Raw genomic sequence first — 23,348 nt, forward strand, 5'->3', positions numbered from 1 at the left:
CCATTGACTTTGCTTGTCAGAAGCCGCCAGGGAAGGTTGCAAATCACAATCGCGTGACTGCGGGCATGCTGCAATGGCCATAAGTATGAGGACTGGTTTTAAGTACCACTCATTCAGTGCAGTCGTTAAATTCAAACGGTCACTGAATGAGTGGTCATTAAACCAGGACCACCTGTGTTGTAACAGACATAGAAAGGTTTGACAACATCTCTCACTAAAGGCAAAAAGTTTGAAACCTATCTTTTTAAATTCAGAAGAAGCAGTCTCAACCAGTTGACAGTACAGTGCCACAGTACAGTGCCTCTGTTATCTAAGCCATATCTTAAGTAGATTGTTACTCCTATTCTACTAGATGTGGAAAGCACACCTCTTGGAAGGCAAACTTACTTGACATGCTCAGGTCCTTGGTTTGTTGTGTTTCATGCCCACACTTTGGACACGGAGGCTCTCTTCCCTTTTCTTGTTTAAAAACCTTGCTTCGTGTATGATCGTCACAGAAACAAGCCTGCAGATATAATTTATATAAAATATATATTTACCCCAAAGGGAAACAATGTTGAATATTAGACAATCACTCCAAAAGAATATATATGCAGAAATATATAAACACAGACATTATAAAAGAGTGAAATGACAAGAAGCTGGTAAGCTTCTATTCATGTTCTCAATTTTTCAATTATCCCTATCAGTTAAAAAAGGATGGAGGTGCTCTGCCCTGTGAGAACAAACAGTTTCTTTTCCAGATGTCTGACTTTCCTACTCTTCAGCTTCAATGGATGACTCCAGCCTCTAATATTTAGGAAGAAGGAAAAAAAAATCTCTGTCCACTTTCTTTGAACTGTCCATGATTTTACAAATCTTTATTCTATCTGCCTTTTCCCCACAAACATTGTTACCTTTTCTCAATGTGCATTATTCCAGTTCCTCAAAGATCTGAGTCTTTTTAGTTATTAAAAGATTTGTGCTTATCTCCTATTATTTTCCAGCAAAGGACCTTTCAAGTTGTACAGATGCTAAGTCAATAATAATTCCTCCTCTCCCATCTTGGAGAAAGCAAAGCAATACACAGTTGAATATACTGTAGTTGCTAATGAAAACATAAATCAGTGGCCATTAGAGTCCTTTGACCTGGTTCATGCATTATCCAAAGCCATGATTTGCTTAACCAAAGCTTGTTTGCTTAAACAAATTGACATGGCCGCCCAACTACTAGAAGGAACTCTGGGTGACATCATGACAAAGAAGGCATGCTTCTGAGGCCCCACCAGGTAATACTGTTTCACTGAGAGGACTTGGAGCATGCCAACCCTGCCATATCTAGTGAGACAAGCAGAAACCATTGTGGATAGGCAGTGCTGCAAGTAACCTGCCCTGTACCATGTAGGGCTTTAAAGGTGATAACTAGCACCTGGAATTGCACCTGGAAGCCTACTGGGAGCCATGCAGCAGTGGTGTTACATAGGCATATCATGATGCACCCAATACTGCCCATGCTGCTGCATTATGGATCAGCTGAAACTTTTGAATGCTCTTTAAGGGCAGCCCCACATAGAGCACATTACAATAGTTCAATTGGAAGGTGACTAAGGCATGGATGACCATGAGCTCCAGGAAAGGGTACAATAAGTGTACAAGATGTATTTGCGCAAAGGCTCTCCTGGCCATGGCTATCACCTGCTCTTCAAGCAAGCGCCATGAGTCCAGGAGAACCGCCAGACTGCACACCAACTCTGACTGGGGACAGCCAGAGTTATAGAGAGCAAACCACTATATATGGGGGGCCCTAAGACTCATAGCCACTTAGCCTTGTCAGGATAGAGCCAAGGCCGGTTCTTCCCCATCCAGGCTCATACAACCTCCAGGTACTAAGAAACCACCTCCATAGCATCACTTAGACAGTCCAGGGCAGAAATGTGCAACTGAGTATCATCAGCATACTGATGATACTTGACCCCAATGGATGACCTCACCCAGCAGTTTTATGTAGATGTTAAATAGGAGCAGGGAGAATTGAGGCCTGTGGCACCCTATAAAGAGTGAGGTGAGGCCTAGGGCCAGACTTCTCCCCCACCCCCATAACAGTAACTCTACATAAGAGCAAGTATGGCTTACTACTATTCAAGCTCAAGTGAAAAGAGTTAGAAATCCAGAGCATAGTCTAACCTCCTCAATGCAAATGGATTCATACACTGTACTATCTATAGATCTTTATTATGGTTTTTTTTTTAAAAAAAATCCTAATTAGCTAAGTTCATACAACATACTAAGTCATAAATCATGCTATACAAGCTACAAAAGCTAGATTCATAAAACCAACCAAGTGTAAATCTAGCAAACCACATTTATTGGTTTAGCGTAAATCCAGCCACTCTGTCGTTTATGTACTTTGGATGCTTTTATACCAGGGCCCCACTGAGATGTGAACAAATGGTAGCGGGACTAAAGTCCTTGATTTTATTGTCACAAAGATCCCAGCTGCCCTTTGGCTCTTCTCAGTGAATGGCTACATATTTCTACCAATAAAAGAGCCCCACTGAATTCTGATAAATAAGTATAGGACTGCACTATCCATTGGTACAACTGATCTTTTGAATCAGTAACAAAAGAATGACATTCCAGAAAACTAAAAACATACACATAATAGAGATAAGTGACACCTTTCTCCTGTCAAACAACTGCACATATCTAAATACTGATGCACATTCATTCTGGCACCATTAACAAATGCTGAGACTGCCATGGCATTGCAGCCACAGATGAAGACAACCACCCTGCAGGAAATCACGTCACTTTCCAATAGCTGGCGAATCCCAGAACAGTATGATTGCCTGAAGACAATGAAATAATTCAGTTACCAAAATTCCCTGAAGGGTAATAGGTGCAAAAAATGGAGGAGATGCAGCATAATGAGGTATGATTTATGAGGTTTGATTTTAGCAGACTGGTAAGAAGCACACTGGTACAGAAAGTATGGCGCTGAGATGAAAACATACAGTGCTCTGAATGAAAAGAAACCAGCAGATGGTGGCCAGAACAATGAGCCAGCGCAGGCACCGGTGTTTTAGGGTGACTGAAGGGAAAGTTTCAGCATTTTGGAATCACAGCATGGAACTTACTTTAATCAAAGCACAATAGAAACAGGACACAGACCATTTTTTAAAAAAAATCCCAAAAAGCATTTTTTAATGTATTATGGAAAAGGAATGACGAGAACTGCCAGCAGGTTTAAAGCATGAGAATACTAAATGTGATACATTTACTTGGAAATGTTTTTGCTTGTACCTTACAGCGGAGACATGAATGCTGCCCAAGTCGATTGCAGGAAACACCTAATAGGCAAGATAAAAGGCATGGCTGAAAGATGGGATTTTTTGTTGTTTTGCCCTTTTTTCTTTTTGTCTGTTAAATCAAGGTTGACTCTTTAGTTCAATGGAGAGCCTTAGGCTCTCCCTCAGAAATGTACAATGAAACTGAACACTTAGCCTTAGCCTTTGAGAGGAAATGGGATTTTTAATGAGGCACCTGGAGAAGCTTTATTCCCGCCACAAATTGCAGAAGTCTTGGTCTAAAACACGCAAAGGCACCTGGTGGGAGGAGCTGCCCAACAAAGCACAGACAATATTGCATTGCCCCATCCTCGTGTCCAGCTTCTGGACACACAGTTCATGCAAGGACAAAAAAGAAGCCCTGGACTAAATGACAACAGATGTGATGATGATGGAAAAATGCATACAATACTGGATGAGATACACAAAACGAATGATGGTCATAATCCCAGTGGCTTGGGCAAGGAGTGCCCATATACAGTACCAATCACAAGCTGCACTAGTTGTTGCATGCACTGATGTATTGGAAAATCATCTAATGTAGTAAGTCAAGGGACACATTCTGATTCAGGATGTGACATACTATATTCAGTTCCCAGTGACAATATGCTGGCAACTGAATGTAATGCTGTAAAGGCATTGATTGATTCTGCATATTTCTGCAATCCCTAAGGACTCCCAGTGTTAACTAATAAATAACATCCACAATACATAATATACATAAACAAAACATAAGTGGAGCAATGAACAAAACAGATATAACAAAGGCTCAATAAAGCAGCAAAAACTAAAAACAGAAAAAGAAAAAAAACACTTTTCTATAGTTTTAAAATAATAATGGAATAATATAGCAAACTATTCAATGTTTAAACAATGTTAAACTTAGACCACATGAAATTCATAAACCATGGTTTGCAAACAACAGGTTTACATAATTTGCTAAGCCAAAACTAAATAAAACATTTTATGGCATAGTACGATTTTTGATTAGACCCACATGAAATGGGTAAGTGTCTCATGCATGGCCTCTAAGACAGAAACTACAACCTTTATAAAAGGTGACCTACTCTTGCTTTAACCAAAGATTCCAAAACCAGAATCTGCAAATAGAGGCTTGTTATATATACGGTTTTGTTAAGATTTGGTTGTCTGTTTAAACTTCTGATTTTTTTTGCAGGTTTTCTTTAAACACTACCTCCCCAAACTTGTTTATTGGGCACACAAATTTTGTTTTAATAATATAGAGAACATATATCAGAAACTGCTTTCAATCATGAAAATAACAGGGCCCCTGATCTTCCAGTTCACACTACAAAATATTGGCTTTATTAACGCATTGTGCTAAGCTAACAGTGAGCAATTTTGGTCCGTTGGATGGACAAGGCCTGCACTCATATCTTGGTGAGACAAAGGACCACAGAGAGCAAGGGTCTGGGGTCAAAATGTCCTGAGGGTTTTTTTTGGGGTATTGAAAAGTTAGGAAGCTTTTTTTTAAGCATTTGTTTTTATAAGTTTCTTACCACAAAAAGGTGGAAAATCATGCTGCTGAGTTTCAATCATTACAGTAGAATGATTTCAGCTCTGGGATTTCAGGATACTAAGCCATTATGCAGTTGTTGCCTTTGTGTGCTGCATACTTCTAGCCTTATAACTTACTACATGGCATGGGCCAGGTTACCTGAGAGACCGCCTCTTCCCCATTACATCAGCCCATCCCACCTGATCGTGCAGAGAGGGCATGCTGTGGACCCCGTCTGTAAGAGAATTCCATTTGGTGGGATCCAGGAAGCGGGCTTTCTCTGCAGTAGCTCCCGCCCTGTGGAACATGCTGCCCCCAGAGGTGAGACCCGCCCCATCACTCCTGGACTTCCAGAGGAGTCTGAAGACCTGGCTCTGCCGCCTCGCTTGGGGCAGAGAGGGGAATGGATCTACATGGGGATGACTGCTATAGACTACTCCTCCCACATATGGACTGTTTGAGATTCTCCTGCCACTTGGACTTCTTTACTTTTTACTCTTATTTATATTTATTTGAGTAATTTTATATTTGTATATTTTATTTTTATTGTATGGCTGTTGTTTTAATCAATTATTGTAAACCACCCAGAGTCCCCTGCTGGGAGGAGATGGGCAGGGACAAATTAAATAAATAAAAATAAACAAACAAACAAACCACAATTAAACAAACTTGTCTTTGTCTGTATAGACCCATACAGTGGGGGAGCAGGCTACATGCTCAGTCCATAAACTACAGCTACAATGCCTATCTCTGCATTGTGTAATTACCTTTTTAAATTATGACTTTGAAATTCATTACTGACCTGTCTTTTGGATTTGAACTACATCACAGAAACAGTTAAAAGCTTGTTCAGTTTGATAACAAGGCCATTAGGGCAGTAGCTTACATTTAAAGGTTTCAGCTTCCAGAACTTGACAGCTGGCTTGATGCTCAAACTGATCATCTTCACAAAGGAAATTATGGCAAAAAGAGCAGCTAAATATCCTGCCTCCTGTAAGATTCGGTGAAAAGAATATAAATTGGTCAAAACCCATCTGCAGCATATCCTACCATAGACTATGAAAACTCAAGATGAAGAAAATCTGAACTTACCCATGAAGAAAATACAAAAAAATGACATCACACTTTATTTACCATGTACGTATGTTAACTCAATAGTCACAGTGTTCAACAATCAGTTTTACCAGATAACTGTAAAATTGCATCCTCCTTTCTCTTAAATGTCTATAAATATAAATATATACATTTCTTTTAAATATATATATAAATATAACAAAATTAATAAAGAGCCACAATAAAAAAGTTTCATGGCACCTGAAAGATTTAAAAAGTTATTGCGTAAGTTTCATGGACTGAAATCCACTGTAGAACACTATCCTGAAAAGAGTGTGTGTGTCTGTGTGTGAATACATACACACAAACATATATACACATACACAATAAGAAAGGAACAGGTACAGAAACCGCAAAAAAACAAGCCAGATAGTTCACATTAATCTGGTTCCCTCTCACTAGGAAACCACTCACCATGATCCCAGACACCCCGCTCACATTCAATGCATTCTGCATCAGCCAGAGGACAGATGCAGGCATGGGAGCTCAAACATTTTCTGCCATGGCAAACCCAAGCTTCACAGAAATCACATATTGCCCCCTGTGAAAGAAATAAAAACATTTATTAAAGCCATGGCTGACTTCTAATGAAAAACATTTAGCTTGACTATACACGCATTCCCAGAGACAGTGAATCCCCAAGAATAACATGCCATTACCAATGTATTCCTTGTTCTTACAGTTAAATTCTCAATCTTCAAGTGCACCCATGATTCAGTATCAACTGTACTTCCCATTCCTGACACAAAGCCCTCAAACAAGGTAAAAGATGAAAGAGTCATACAATCTGAAGAAAAACAAGAGGACCACACTCTGTTTCCACCACGCTCCAGTGGAAGGGTTAGGCTTAGGTGATGAATCATGGATTAATGCTGTTAGTCCAAACGAAAGCCCCAAAGCACACTAACAGCCCCTGGTAACTTTCCCTTGATGGATCAACCCTCCTACACTGCCTGCCTAACCTGAATGTGTACAAAAATGGGAAGAAACAGGCTTTATATAAGGCCAGTTTCCCACCAATTACCTTTGGGGCCTAAATCCCAAGATCCTACCCAAGGGAAGGGAACATAGAGAAACTCATCTATCCAATTTTGCTTCTCCTTCCATTTTAAGATCCCAAGCTTGTTCTTTCTCTCAAAGCCAGTATGTTAATTTTCATATGGTGGACACAATCCAGTCCATTCTAAGCTTAACTGAATTGATTTCACTGAGTTTTAGGCATGCCCATTTGAATATTCCAGTTCCTAAATTTTGCTACACATAGGACATCATGCTGCCTTTCTGCAATAATTAGTTAACTCACCATAAATCCTAGCCATTTTATTGACTTCAGATACATACCACCATTGCAAGCCCAGTGCTGTACACACCAGCATGTTTTATGACACAGTCTGAGGATTTCATCATACATTTTGTCTTTCCTGTTACAAAGGAAATAAAAATACGTATTAAAGATGTTAAAGATGAATAGTGCCACCCAATTAATAAATTTCAATTAATTCTATGAACTTATAGTTGTTTAAATCTACATATCAAAATAATAATTTTGGGAAAGAAAGTTTCCTTTTTTTCTTTTAAAACATGGGAGGTATGAAGCACAAGTGAAACCAACCTAGGAGGCATCCTTTCTTCATCAGATGCAAAGAGTGGCTAGACTAATGTAAGATTCAGAGGTGTATGGGGGGAATGACTTGTTGGTTATGCAGATACAGGTTACATTTGAGATAGATTACAAGTACCTTATCAACTAACAACTGTAGTGTGTTACAACCCCCCTTGAATTTACTGAGACTTTTTAAGTCTTTTAAGGCCTGAAACCTTTTGATGTACATGAGGTCAGCAATCTCTTAGCTCAATCATGCTGTTAAGTCTGTTTTTCCAAAATGGTTACTTTGAGTTTGGCAATAGACTGTCCCAGCAGGTTGAAATGCTCTGGTATCATGTTGTCCTTGTTTTGAGTCCTAATGTCAAACTTGTATCCATTAATTCTTTTGTGCAAAGACCGGTCTGTGTGTCACAGACAGGATCCAAGAGGGGCACTGCTGACAGATGATGACATATATCACATTAGAGGAAGAGCATGTGAAGTGCCTCTAATCTTGTGTGAGAAAGGGTATGTTGCCATCCGATAAGGGCTGAAACATATTAATATTGTGTTTGAGTAGTTTGAGCTGTATGTGACAACCAGAGGTGCTCTGTTTTTGTGGTCTACTTTTTAATAGGTCCCCCTAGGAATCAATCCAACTCTACTGATTTATCTACTGATCTTGTTGGTGAGTAGTTCAGTCTCCTGAATGCTTGGTCTAAACCCATCAGTTGACCATCTCTGTCAAGTGGGTCAGAACAAATGTGGTTGCAACGTAGAGCTTAGCTATGGATGACAGATTTGGTGGTATGTTTTGCACACCAGAACTCTCTGATTTTTGTTTCTCCTGCCATCTGCAAGCTGCTCTTAATAAGAACACAAATAAAATAAATAATTCTGCCTCAGATGCACATGAAGGAGATTTTAGAGGCAGAATTTATTTCTAACAATCACATTACACTTTATGCTCTGAACAAAAGAAACAGGAGAAAAGAAGCTCCCAGATGCTTGTAGCTGCCATTGCAGATGGTGGAAGCTAGAAAGTTGTTGCCAGTACGTTGCTGGTCTTTTTCACCATGAAATGGAGATTCAATGATGCAATACAAAGAAAGAATGGAAGAAATAAAATTTGTAAATGTGGCCTAAACTGCCAGCGAAGGGTGCACTATAAACCTTTAACCCCATGTTTCACTTCTGAGTTACATAATAGGAACTAAAAGGAGGGAAAAGAAAGGAAACCAGTTCCAGAGGAGAAAAACCTTTGGAGCAGAGAAGGAGTAGCCAAAAGATGGCATAACCCTTTCCTCATTCCAAATCGTACCCCACTGAGGTCAATAAAAAGATCCCTTTCCTGTTTTGCTAAAGTCTCTATTAAATAAGATGATGTTGCTCAGGATCTATGCCCTAACTCTGGATTAGCTACCAGGCCCTCTGCAGACTTGGGATCTCCACGTTCCTACTGCCATGGATGCGTCTGTCACTTCCCCAATACATCACTGCTTCTGCACTCTTAGCACTCCTTTGCTTATCAGGTGCTGAAGGTGTTATTGCACTGAGGAAAACTTCTCCAATACCCATATGAACGCAATGGGAAAACAATGTGTGTGGACCTGCCTAGCTCTATATGCACATATACCTCCAACCCACTACTGGACCCTGGAATTAGCCCCATCTTGACTCAAGTATCTCATATCGCAAAAGAATGAAAGTATGATCACATTTGAAATATCAGATCAGAAGAAACTAACCACAAGCAGAAATCTCCTGTTGCAACCCAGCAATCAAAACTTTAAATAGGGCAAACTTACCACACTGTGCACAAATGGGTAATTTTTGAGTAGAGTTACAAAAGTAGCAAAAGGCTCTATTTTTCTGCCGCCTGTTAAAACAAACAAAAAAGGATGAAACAAATGGCTAAACAAAATGTATTTGAAACTGTACTTAAAATACTGAAAATGAATGTTTACCTTTGGCATTTGTCACATTCCTGTAAAAGAAAGAAAGAGGGTTTTTTATATCCCCATTTTAGTGTTGGCAAATTAGTGGCAATTTTTAATGCAATGTACATTATACTCGGGGGAAGCAATAATACAGCAGAGCCAAAGTATCTGTTATCTATGATCTTTCTATACCATTCATTACTCTAACAGGACCTTTACTAACTTTTTAGTACTGAATGCATTTCACAGTTGTTTCATTTCTACTGGTCATCTTTAAGGCCCCAGCAGTTCAAAAAGCACACCACAAAGGTCAGTCTTGCTATAAGAAGAGCACATATGCTTTGCATGTGCAAAAGATGTGAGTTCTTACTGAAGCATCTCCAGCGAAGAATTTCACAATTTTGGGGTTCAAACATTTTTTATTGCCACTAACCTTTTGCAACGATCAAGTCAGTTCTGTCTCTCCAATCTTAGATAAGGGCTGCTAGACCTCTTTTCATTCATACACAAACACACACACAGTATGAAGCAGATACCACAGCCACCACTTGCGTGCTTTATAACAATTACTAAACCTTTAGAAGACCAAAAGCAGCTCTAGAGAAGGACAGACTCCTTTCCAAAGTTTTCTAAAGGGCTGGAAAAGTGTCTAGGGATGGCAACTGAAACTGACCCATCAGGATCTTGGCTGACCTTATCAGGTATCTTCTGGGTGATTTCTGCAATATCTGTTTAGCACAAGACTGAGTAACCCAAAAATCAGTCTGCAATATGGATTCAGGTAGGTTTGGGTCTGAACACCCCCAGACACATCTTTTGGTTTAGGGAAATGAAGCCTGGATCCTTCATATTTTTCCCTCCCAAGTCCTCCATATACCAGAAACTTTGCAAGACAAGGTAAAAGGATGCTCCTTCTCTACTGTAATTGGGGTTTAGAATAAATGTATTTTTCTTACCTGTTAACATTAGTAAGTTTTGTAAGGTTAAACACTTGTTCTCTTTAGTGCAACAGAGTTTGAAAATATTCCACCCAACCATCCTTCTGTGCAGGACAAGGGAAGGAGATGAGTTTTAGCATTCTGTTTGTCATTTTATTTTATCAGACCTTTGTCACAGAAAAAGAACTAAATGTTACCATTGAAGCATTGCAGGGATGTTTGGCCAAATCAACGTTAGCCCTCGAAGCTCTAATTTGTTTTTCCCGCTCTTTCCGACTTTCAGCTTTCTTGCGCGCACCTGTCTTCTTCTTAGGCATCCTTCACCTTCTGAAAGACAACATATTATTTATCAAGATTTGAGGAAAAATTAGTCTGCCCCATATTTTCCATCCAAAATGTATGCCTCAATTTCTGGATTTTTATTAATGAATCCAGAAAAATGTTCAGATGCAAAGTTGTTAAATTTACAGTGGCCTTTCCTGGCCACTGGCCCACAGATGGTGATAGATGACTACCTTCCTCGGCCAATAACTACTGCAGTCCCTGTATTTGGAAAAGCTACTCTAGATTTTAAAATTAAGTATGAGCCACTGGGACAAAGAGAAAACAAAGAATGAAAATAAATTGTCTGAAAGAAATAGAAGGGATTTGTTTACATCTTACAATAGTATATCATTTGCTTAACCATGACTTGCCAGGAAAGCCATAATTGACTGGGATCACACAACATGCTAAGCAAAATCAAATAAATAACATTATGGTCTAATGTCATGTGAATCCAACCAAAGTGTGCTTGAGATCTAAATACCAAAGAAGAGATATTGAAATTACCATTTTGAATTTATTTGAAGTATTTCTCTCCACCCCATATCTGGATCTGTCTCTTGCTGAAGGCCAACATCAGCAAGAATTATGTTACAGTATGTGGACTAAGGCAGCAATAAAAAATTGGTATTAAAAGATGTGTCACTCATCCCATTTTGAAAATCACCCATTGATGACCTTGGGTGATCTCAGAAAGCTAAGGCTGCCAGAAAGTATAAGGACTATAGGCTAGACTGACAAGATACAAGAGTGGCAAATTACTTCTGCATTCTTACCCACAAAATTACATCAATATGTAGGATACATTTCTCACAATTAAACATTAGTTAAAGCTAACTTTTGAATGGCACATCTATGCATAAAACACAACAAAGGATATGAACAGCACCTATCCAAAGCAACAATGCTGCTTCTAGTATTGTCATATTTACAAATAATCATGTGGTTTTTAACATAATTAATTAAAAAGTTAGGTAGTTGTTAAATATTCCAATGAGGATATATAACAAACAGTATTTCCAGGACCAGGACAATCCTAATGATGTTTCCAGTATTGAAAGATAGGTTTTATCTAGAACAGAAGAACAGAAAAACTCTACCCCTTGTTTTGCAGTTCTCTCAGGAATCATATATATTGTGCTGCTTTTTTACATCAGCAATATCCCCTTAGTAATATTGGATGACTGTACAAGCTAAGATGAGCTAAATCCTGCAAAACATTTGATTTCAATCATATTTTTAATACTCACTGTTTACCCATGTGTACATGCCTGACATTTTAAATTTCGTTTTTTTCATAAATTGTCACAATAATTTTCAAAGTACATAATAAAGAAAAAAGTCCATTAAAACATTTAATCTCATTTTTTAAAAAAATAAAATGTTCAAAAATGAATTATAACTAGGCTGTGTTTTATTTGTTATTAAGATCTGACAAGATTTAAATTATATATAACTTATATAATTTAATTAATTTGCTCCTTAGCTTTCTGCACTGAACCCAGATCTCATTAAAAAATAATCTTGCATAACAAAACACTTACTGCTAACAATCATTATTCTGGGGAGTGACTTTTGTAACATTAAATATCCAATATCACATTATAAATTCAGGTTTTCTTCCTGATTAATGTAAATTTAGCAATAAGATCTATAACTACACACACACACACAAATTTAGGTATTTATTTACATACTTTGAGACATGGTAATTTGTCAGAACTGTACAGATGGGCAAGAATTCTCATCCTTTATTTTCTTTCTGTCACATAGTCAGGTAACTACACAAACTTTATTAACTTGTTAGTTACATGATATTCCTTTATGCAAAATACTGGGAAGCATCAAACATACCAATCTCAAACCATGGATTGAATATTTTCAAAATTATACTATAATATCTAATTACATAAGAGAGTAATGATAAAATTGGGAGAATTGACATTGTTATTTGATTTCTGTTTGTGGTATATTAAATCTATAATGCTATCTATGTCAGACTACAACTGGTCTTACACCTGTATTGAAAGCAGTCTCCATAGTCCAGATACAAGAAATGGTTCATCCCAAAGAGATGAAATTAACACAGAATACAAAGATACATCATTGGCTTCCTGAACTGAGTGCATGCATATCATGTGGGGTCCTTTGCTGCCCTTGGATCTGTCTCTGCACTCCTAGCTAGGTACTATCTGATGTGAAAAAGCCATTTGGGCTCACCGTGGTCAAGACTCGTGGATTTTACAAGCTGGTTTCCCATAATATACTCTTAAAACAGGAAGTGAACAGGAAATTTATATAAAGATACTGTCAAATGTCAGCTCTGCAAGCTATAGCTAACTTCCACATTATCTTAATGTCTAAGAATTTTTAACCCATACTGTATTTCATAGTAATAATATATAGAAAAAGGGGATGCATGTTTTTACTATTCAGAGAAAAAAATGGCTGTTCAATTGATAAAATAATCTTAAATCTTAAATCTGTCCATCTCCAGGTAGGCCTCAATTTCGGTTTGAAATCAAAGGAGGCTTTTACAGCCCAAGTATTGCCCAGCCCTCTGCAATACACTGTCCTCTAGAAGTATTAAACTCTAACTTCTGGAACCGCCAGTAAACCTGGCCAGGCCAGGCTGTATGACCTTAAAGGAGGGATTTATACTGGTTGCAGGGGACAGCCTGCTTCTCAATTGCACAATGCACCTCGTGCCAGTAAATAAATAATCCTAGGACATAATTTAGAAAACCCAACGGCGCAACCATTACGCGCTAAGACCACCGCCTAACTACCCAGCACGTTGCAAAAAGAACTCATCTAACCCAATACCGGAAAATAAGACTATCTTCAGATGCCACCCGCCTCGCTACTTGGGCCTCAAAGAAGCTTCTAATTCAATCCTTTTAAGGCCTAACCTCCTGACACAACTGCTTTAAATCAAGCACAAAGCAGAGGCAAAATAATCGAAACTCCGTGAGAAGTGCAAGGAAAAGGAAGAAGAAAAGGACAGGTGGGGGAAGAACAAAAGTTGAACCGACTGTTCCAGATTCAGCCTGTTCACCATCTTGCAATAACAAACCACCCAGCGCTGGAGGAGAAGAGCAGGCTCGTGGCAATAGGCCTTCCAGCTGCGGGAGCAAGAAGAGCTTCTTCCTATTGTCCCCCTTAACAGAACTCCCGGGAGTACTCCAGATGGTCTCCGTGCTTCTCCAGCCGGGCGCCCTCGAGGCGCTTTGGCCTACAACTCCCACAATTCTCAACCAGCACATCTGGCAGGGAATCGTGGGAGCTGTAGCCCACACCCCTTGCAGAACACAAATCTGGAGAAGGCTGCTCCACCGCCCGCGTCCCCCGCACTCCACCCATTTCATACGCCTCCCGGCGTGACCGCGGACACATCCCAATCCTCAGTTCGGGAGTCCCGTCCCCGCCTCGCCGCTCACCGCCTTGAGCAATCCTCGAGGCGCTTCAGGGGAGCTCAGCACACCAAAGAAGCCGAAAGCGCCGCGTCGGCTCCGGCCCCAGCTGCTGCACAAGGCATGCCTGGCGCCCGCTGAGCATGCTCGAGGCCGGCGAGCAGGCGCGTTTGGAGCCGCGGCTGAAGCTTCCTGCTTTGGCTTTGCCCTCAGTCGGGAGCAGGGCGGTCGTGGCCCTGCAGGAGGCGGGGAGGCGGGTGAATGCGCTTGCGAGGTATTCCTAAAGTCGCATGAGTGGGAAGGTGGATAGGGTGGATAGGTGAGAGAATGGGATTAACACGATAGATACGGGTCGAGCTTGGCCTTTCAGCTGGCCTGCCTGTTGCGAACTCTTGGCTGCACCCAAGGAAGCAAACGGAGCAGAGACGCTGGCTGCCCCCACCCCGCCAGAAATGGGTCATGTAAGGCCCTCGGCGGGGCCTGTTTCCGGGCACTAACCCTCGCGGTGATTAAAATAAAAATCAACCTTTTTCGTTGCTTTAGGACATCTATTGCACAGGTAGCCTTGTGGCACCTTAAAGTCTAATACATTAATTATGGCACAAAAGCATATGTGGAGAATGGCACATACCCTACAAGATCTTTTGCTCAGAAGCAAAATGTCTTATGTACAAGATAATTGAAATAACCTGTAGCAGCATGCATACATTGGGCTAACTGGATATTTGTGTAATCCTCAGTTTGCTACATACCACCTGAAACCAGGAGGGCCCAAGTTGCAATTCCCAAATCCCCTGTATTCATGACTGTTGAAAATGGTTGGAATGGATTTTTGCCATTTTAAGAAAAGATATACGTGAAAACTACAATAAGCTCTAAAAACAAAGACCACAATCCCTGAACATTTAAAAAAATCAGTCTTCTCCAGCTGCATGCCATTCCACTCCCTGCAGTCCTTGGTATTCTCAGTACAATTATCAGTACCAAGATTTATTTGCCCCATGCTAAATCATCATCCACCTTGGTCAGTTACATGCAATATACAACCTAAATTAAACCACTTGGGTGAATTTGCATATCATATGACATCAATATGTCATATGAGAGCCAGTTTGGTCTAGTGGTTAAGGCACAGGCTAGAAACCAGGAGACTGAGTTCTAGTCCCACTTTAGGCATGAAAGCCAGCTGGGTGACCTTGGGCCAGTCACGCTCTCTCAGCCCAACTCATCTCACAGGGTTGTTGTTATGGGAAAATAGGAGGAGGAAGATGTATTAGGTATGTTCGCTGCCTTGAGTTATTTATAAAAATAATAAAGACGGGACAGAAAATAAATATAAATAAATAAATAAATGTGGTTTGGCATGTTGGAAGGGTTCAAGCAACCCCCATCTTCCAAACTGCCATTTTCAAACCACATCTTCCCCCGATAGAAGCTTCCTGCCAAAACCACTTCCCCAAACCGGGTAAGAAGATGGAAACTTCAGGACAAAAGACTAAGATTAAAAATAGAAGGGAAATGACTTAAACATAAAGGATCACAATAGAATAATAGGAGAATACCAACATGAGCCATAAAGGAACCTCCTGATAACCTGATCAAATTCCCTGCAAGCCGATTAGGTCAGGAACCTGAGGGGACAAAGGCAGAGCGGCAACACCTTAGCATAAGGAAAGGAAAGGGGCTTCCCCTCAGATTAGCAATGATCTAAACCCAAGGGGCAAAAGCCACAGCCCTGCAGAGACCCCAATTGACTAAAGAGCAAAACAATGGAGGGAATGCCTCTGATCTTTGGTCAGTTACGCTCTCTCAGAATTCTTAGAGAGCGCCCCCTTTCCAGGAAAGCAACTAAGCATGATCCGGCTAAGGCAAAACATTGTCTCTCACGCTGTATATAAGGGGCTGGTGGGGAAATACAAGGGTGGCCACCTCTGACAGCTGACTTCTCTGTATTTCGCACTCTTGGACAATAACAAAATCACCTCTGTTCAAGCAACTGCCTGTGTATCTTCATTCCTGGCTCAGAATGGACCCTGATAAGATTTCCTTCCAATAGGCATAATATGAATTCTGCAATAAATGCGTGTAGAATCCTGTTTATCGCTTAATTTACCTTTGCAATAATATATGGGCCTAAATTATTGTTCCCTTTTGGTGACTTGCTTTCATGCTCAGAACTTGCCTAAAGTAAAGGTAAAGGTTTCCTTTGACATTAAGTCCAGTTGTGTCCAACTCTAGGGGGCGGTGCTCATCTCCATTTCAAAGCCGAAGAGCCGGCGTTTGTCCATAGACACTTCCATGGTCATGTGGCCGGCATGACTACACGGAACGCCGTTACCTGCCCGCCGAAGCAATACCTATTAATCTACTCACATTTGCATGTTTTCAAACTGCTAGGTTGGCAGGAGCCGGGACTAGCAACGGGAGCTCACCCTGTCATGTGGATTCGAACCGCCAACCTTCCGATCAGCAAGCTCAGCAGCTCAGTGGTTTAACCTGCAGCACCACCATGGCCCCTCAGAACTTGGCTAGGTACATGTAAATACATCATTGCATAAATTGAGTAGAATAAAATTATGTAATAATGAAACATCCCAAACTAGCTCACAGACAATTATATCAACATTGTGATGTTATAAAGCTCATTTAATTTGTGATTAAATAAACTTGCCTTTATTTTCCTAAATGAAGTATGATCTAAACCAAATGAAGCCTGTAATTAACTTCTTTAGGGCTTCTAAAGGTGAAAATGATGTAGTGATTAAACTGTTGGACTAGGAACAGACCACTTTCAGACATAAAAATTTAGTGACCAACTCTGGGCTGATCATTCACCTGCACTCCAATCTACCTGATAGGATTATTGCTATTTAGAAAAAAAAATAAGAAGAGAATGGTATAATGTCAGCTTAAGACCCTGAAGAATGTCTTAAAGGCAGGATGTAAATCTAATACATGAATGTTATCCAATCTGCAAAAAATTGGATGCTAAAATATTCTATGTCTCTTTGCTACCATCTAGTGATCATCCAAATTTTTGCAGCCTAGATCTGGTAGCCCTATTTAGATGAGCTTTCCCCAAGCTATGTTGAGTATTATGACGCCAATGCATTTAGAGTACACCAAATTTAGAAAAGCTGTGTCACCCTAAAATATTCCCAACATAAATCATAACAATGTATTAGTGTTGCTAACAATGTGAGACCAAAGTACATAAGCATTATATGAATCTGCTTGGCCCATAACAGTCTCATTCCAACTGCCTCCTGTTTCTAAGGCAACGTTGGCACAATTTAATAGACAGTTGACAGTTTAGTTGGCAACAACTTCTGCACCTCCCAGGCTGACCCTAACTGTTGCCGTTTTTAAGTGTAAGCCGAAAAGCATGCTATTGTCTTTTTTATCTTAGCCCAGCTGGAATGAAGGACATTACTGTTAAAATATTCTGATATTCAAAGCTATACCCCTTCCCCAACTGCATAGTCACAGCTAGTCCCATCTAGCTAGAATTAGGAGAAAGCGCTACCATAGCAACATCCCGTGATCAGCTTTCCTGTTAGAATCCGCTGTGCCATCAGATTTATGTAAAGTAGATGTGCCAGTTGGCAACAAGCATTTTTGCCCGAAGAAGCAAGGGTTAACCACAGAATGTTCATTCGCTAGAAGGCAAACAGGTAAGAATGTTCCTCATCCACCTGTTACCCCTCCAGGATGCTGTTGTTGTTTATTCGTTTAGTCGCTTCCGACTCTTCGTGACTTCATGGACCAGCCCACGCCAGAGCTTCCTGTCGGTCGTCAACACCCCCAGCTCCCCCAGGGACGAGTCCGTCACCTCTAGAATATCATCCATCCATCTTGCCCTTGGTCGGCCCCTCTTCCTTTTGCCTTCCACTCTCCCTAGCATCAGCATCTTCTCCAGGGTGTCCTGTCTTCTCATTATGTGGCCAAAGTATTTCAGTTTTGCCTTTAATATCATTCCCTCAAGTGAGCAGTCTGGCTTTATTTCCTGGAGGATGGACTGGTTGGATCTTCTTGCAGTCCAAGGCACTCTCAGAATTTTCCTCCAACACCACAGTTCAAAAGCATCGATCTTCCTTCACTCAGCCTTCCTTATGGTCCAGCTCTCGCAGCCATATGTTACTACAGGGAACACCATTGCTTTAACTATGCGGGCCTTTGTTGTCAGTGTGATGTCTCTGCTCTTAACTATTTTATCGAGATTTGTCATTGCTCTTCTTCCAAGGATTAAGCGTCTTCTGATTTCCTGACTGCAGTCAGCATCTGCAGTAATCTTTGCACCTAGGAATACAAAGTCTTTCACTGCTTCTACATTTTCTCCCTCTATCTGCCAGTTATCAATCAAGCTGGTTGCCATAATCTTGGTTTTTTTGAGGTTTAGCTGCAAACCAGCTTTTGCACTTTCTTCTTTCACCTTCATCATAAGGCTCCTCAGTTCCTCTTCACTTTCAGCCATCAAAGTGGTATCATCTGCATATCTGAGATTGTTAATGTTTCTTCCAGAGATTTTAACTCCAGCCTTGGATTCCTCAAGGCCAGCTTGTCGCATGATGTGTTCTGCATACAAGTTGAATAGGTAGGGTGAGAGTATACAGCCCTGCCGTACTCCTTTCCCAATCTTAAACCAGTCTGTTGTTCCGTGGTCTGTTCTTACTGTTGCTACTTGGTCGTTATACAGATTCTTCAGGAGGCATACAAGATGACTTGGTATCCCCATACCACTAAGAACTTGCCACAATTTGTTATGGTCCACACAGTCAAAGGCTTTAGAATAGTCAATAAAACAGAAATAGATGTTTTTCTGAAACTCCCTGGCTTTTTCCATTATCCAGCGGATATTGGCAATTTGGTCTCTAGTTCCTCTGCCTTTTCTAAAGCCAGCTTGTACATCTGGCAATTCTCGCTCCATGAACTGCTGAAGTCTACCTTGCAGGATCTTCAGCAAAGGATCGTTACCTTGTCGTGGTGCTGGAGCTTGAGCACCTCAATGATGCCATGAGCTAAACCGTGAAGGGCCACCCAAGACAGGAAGGTCATGACAGAGAGGTCAGACTAAATGCGATCCCTGGGGAAGGTAATGGCAACCCACCTCAGTATTCTTGCCGTGAAAACTAAATGGATCAGTACAACCAGGATGCTGACTACTTTATTTTTTTTAGGAGAGAACATTTTCTAACAAAGTAATATGTTGCAGTCACTTGCCATTTTTGCTTTCGAAGCATGCATATGGGTGTTCTTTAAAAAAATTCTTAAGTTCATATTTTGGTTTGCTGCATGTCAATTTCCCATCTCATTTGTTTAACATTAATTTTTTAAAAAAGAAAAAATGGTAGAATAGACCATGGATAAAAAGTAGTTGATGATAGTTAATAGGCAGTGGGGGAGTGAGAGACCTCTTCAACTGTTGCACTTATATTCATCATTTATAACATATACTTTATATGTATATGTTTATATGTATAATTGATTCACCTTTAATGGATGCTTTCTTAAATTCTGGTGAAAGTTAAGGCAGATGAGTGACCTCTGTGTGTCCTGCAAATCTGAGATAATTGAAAAATGACTACCAGAGATTTAGAGCATTCTAAGCTGTCATGGAACAATACCACCCTCCAGTGGCAGTTTTGACATTAATTCTTTTTTGTATATTAGCATGTTTATTCTTCTAGGAATATAATTCTAGCCAAAGATTGCTTATTATCGCCAGAGTAAGACATGGGAAGAGCCATTTGATTTCAGTCCAGACTTCCTGTTGAACCAAAATACACAAAAGGTGTTACAATTAACTTTGCCTATTTTTATTCTGAATGCTAACAGTACATAGCTGTTTATCATCTGGCACAGCATTGGTCTGCTACGGCTTTAAAGAGCTCACTGATCAGCATAATACAATCCCCCATCCCATACTTAGGCATAATCAACTCTTTAGATTACTGCTGGGGCTAATCAGTTCTCCTGTGGGTGAAAACGCAACTTGAAATATATTCACAGTGCAAAAATATGCCTTAAAAGTAAGGTAGCAAGCGTGCAAAAATACACATAATTAACACTGCAATTCTGTGCCTATCAGAAGAACATCCTAAATGAATTGAGTGGGAATTACTTTCAGGTGTGGGTTGGATTGTACCCAATTTAAACCATGTTTTGCATTTAGATGAAATTTAAATTCAAGTAAAAGTCTGGATTCAGCTTTTGCTGTTCATTTTCTCATTTACAGGTTTTGGTAGTTATAAAATCCAAGTATATATAGTATTTTTTGAGTTTTTTTTTAAAAAGCCTAAAATCAAATTACAGGTAGTACTAGATAAGTTGTTACTATTTTTATTCATTCATGGGAAATTGGTCAAGCACTGTGGAATGCTTGCTATGTATAATTTTCAAATATAAGAATGGCTTCCTTTTTTGTGTGCTAATTGATGCTTACTAATTTGTTTAGAATTCTACCTGCTCCTGGCTGCCACAAGGTCCTCTACAACTTTGTTGCAATTTTCTGGTCAAAGGACTTTCAAAGTTACCCACCATTTTTTCTAAGGATACCTACAAGACAATATATAGAGATAATGGTGAAAGCATGGTTTGGTAAGCAGCATGATAGCCTATTTAATTTTTAAAAAATAAATAAATGTAAGTCTAATGGACAAGAACCTGGTGGGGTTTGTAAACAGCATGTTTGTAGTGTGATATTTTGTAGGGGGTGGGAGCGTAAATTCTGAAGACTAGTCTGAGATAAAAGAAAATGCATGGGTTCCTGTGAATTTCTTACAGATACAGATTTTCAGAATTTGAACTGCAAAAGTTATGACCAATTTAATCTCCATGGGAATGGGTCTATTAATCTAAGCTAAAAATGTGGAAAACCACCCATCATTACACAAAGAAAAAATCATTTTTAAATGACTGAATAGATGCCCACATCTAGAAAAGATGGTGGAAAAGATTTATAGATGTAGAAATGTGGATACCAAATGACACAGATACTTTCCTGAAACAAATGAGATGGAGCAATAATTCATTCCCAACTGCCTACAACTTAAATGGTAGAGGGTTAAAAAGCAGCTTACCCCAAAGTCTCCTTCAGATGTACAAGATTATGGTACCCATAATTTTGAGCTAGTGTTGCCAACTAAAATTATCATGCAATGCACATGGACAGCAGCAGATTGAAAATCTGACTTAAGCATTAGAGGAGTTATTGTATTCAGTCTTCAAAATTCTCAACTGTGTGAGACTTCTGTTCATGTGGACCTGGTTGCTTGAGACTCCAAACTGTTACTTTCATTTCTCATATAGTTTTGAAATCATTAGTTTGAACTTCATATTGCGGCAGATAAAGATCTCATTTCTTAACAAGATTCCATTCTCTATAGGCATTTTCACTGTAGCTTTATTCCATAGTAGGGTATTCTACAGGCCATGGAACAATTTTGCTTTCAAATTCAACATTTTTGATATAACAGCAGGCATAACCTAATTAAGGCCAGTCATGTGGAACAGAAGGAAATTACTTCTGCTAATATTCTGTTGTGTTCCAGAGAGATTGATCTGTTATGGTTAGCTTGCTTCTCCTGTGAATAGAAAATGGGTGTTTTTAAAATAATATTTTGGGCCATTACAGGTGATTGGTTCATTCAGTGAGAAATATACTACTTTTTTCTGTGCTCATATTACATTATCCTTTCCAGTTGATGCTCTTCATATTTTCAAATATTTGCACCCTTAAATGCAAATATTAAATGCAAATATGCATTTAACTCATATTTATTCTGGCCTTCAGTGCTTACAAATATATGGCATCATATTTGGTGGAACAACTGATATCTAATAAAAAAATTGATGTAGATATTTTTGGGGGTGTAAGGTTCAGCATCCCTACTGTTTATTTTATAGCTGTGGCTGTACCACTTCCTATTCATAATCTACATCAATAGAGCCATTAGTAAGAGTTTGAGAAAGTCATCATATTACCAGACAATTTCTGTAGTAATGTCTTCAGTTTATTCAAGTGAATTTATTGCAGTGTATTGTAGTATGAAGTGATACAATGGGAAAAGCATCTGTTAGAGTGGTCAGAATAATCCCCTTGGCCAAACATTTCCTTTCTCTTGTAAAACCACACTTTCCATTTACAGAGTTACAAACACCATTGTCCACAATCACTTTTTCTTGTCTTTGTTCTGATTCTGACCATCTGTGTCTCACTAAGTGCTGAATAGGGTGCTGTGGGAAATTGTTTAAGAGGGCAAAGAAAGCCCACTTCTTTAGCCTAGATCTTTTCTTCTTTCTCAGAATTCAAACATCTATTGCAAGCAATGGCCTTCTTTTCAAAACCATGGCAAGGATTCCACAAAGGAAAGCCCATGAAATACACAGGCAGCCACCAATTTCTATTATGTACAAGGTTGGAAGAGGAAGTGAATAAACTCAAAAACAACCCTGTCATAGGCAAGTATAAATGCTATTGATCTCAATTACTTAAAGTTGTGGAAACTTTCCTTTGGCTTGGTTCATACAACACACCAAATCTCAAGCTAGCTAAAAATATTTCAGCCTCTTGCAGTGTTTCTCAACCTTGGCAACCCTAAGATGTGTGGACTTCAACTCCCACAGTCCCCCTGCCAGCATGCAAAGCCAGAAATGGGTTAATTCCATAAGCCATGATTAAATTACTAACTATTTTATGTGAATACACCACTGAACCATAGCCGAGTCAACCATATTTTAACCTATTGTATTAGCAGCAGCGTCGGGGTGTGTGGGGGGGGGCAGCACAGGGGAGAGAAGACTAATGAAGAATAATGCAATGGTGTCACAATGCAAACCCTGCCCCTTCTCTATGAATGTTGTGATGATAGGTACATGCCCCAATGGGATGGAGCTTGCAGTGACGTGTGGCAATGCTGGTTTTGTTATCCTGATGAAAGCAACAATATCCTGCTGTATAAATTCAAGACACTAAAGTTCTGAATGTCACATAAAATATGGCTAGTTAACATGGAAAAATACGTGTATCATAATTCTGCAGTGGACAATTAGTAATCATGTACTAGTGCTGAGAGGGACCATCCAAATGTTCAAACTTCATGAAACTGCAGAAGGCAACAGGTTATCCATTCCTATTTTTGACTATGGTTTGGCCATACAAAACACGATTAGAGTGTGTTTTTTTTTGCAA

At 39.7% G+C, this 23,348-nt stretch overlaps 1 protein-coding gene across 4 annotated transcripts in view; it reads right to left on the minus strand.

The window, feature by feature from the left end:
- The window catches only part of ZNF330 (zinc finger protein 330), a 30,952-nt gene that overhangs the window by 1,394 nt on the left and 6,210 nt on the right, over positions 1-23,348 (minus strand). The window contains exons 1-9 of one of the 4 annotated variants that reach the window (XM_063310508.1): positions 14,186-14,361; positions 10,619-10,748; positions 9,511-9,530; positions 9,352-9,422; positions 7,300-7,379; positions 6,373-6,499; positions 5,732-5,836; positions 3,283-3,329; positions 388-505 (exon numbers count right to left, since the gene is read on the minus strand). In XM_063310508.1, coding sequence (XP_063166578.1) covers positions 388-505; positions 3,283-3,329; positions 5,732-5,836; positions 6,373-6,499; positions 7,300-7,379; positions 9,352-9,422; positions 9,511-9,530; positions 10,619-10,738 — 688 coding nt within the window. In that variant the 5' untranslated portion in view covers positions 10,739-10,748; positions 14,186-14,361. Of the gene's footprint in view, positions 1-387; positions 506-3,282; positions 3,330-5,731; positions 5,837-6,372; positions 6,500-7,299; positions 7,380-9,351; positions 9,423-9,510; positions 9,531-10,618; positions 10,749-13,929; positions 13,951-14,185; positions 14,362-23,348 lie in introns of those variants that run through there. The other 3 variants (XM_063310509.1, XM_063310510.1, XM_063310511.1) reach the window with 3 other exon arrangements.

Source organism: Candoia aspera, chromosome 8 (genome assembly GCF_035149785.1).
Source record: "Candoia aspera isolate rCanAsp1 chromosome 8, rCanAsp1.hap2, whole genome shotgun sequence".
Taxonomy (NCBI): Eukaryota; Metazoa; Chordata; class Lepidosauria; order Squamata; family Boidae; genus Candoia; species Candoia aspera.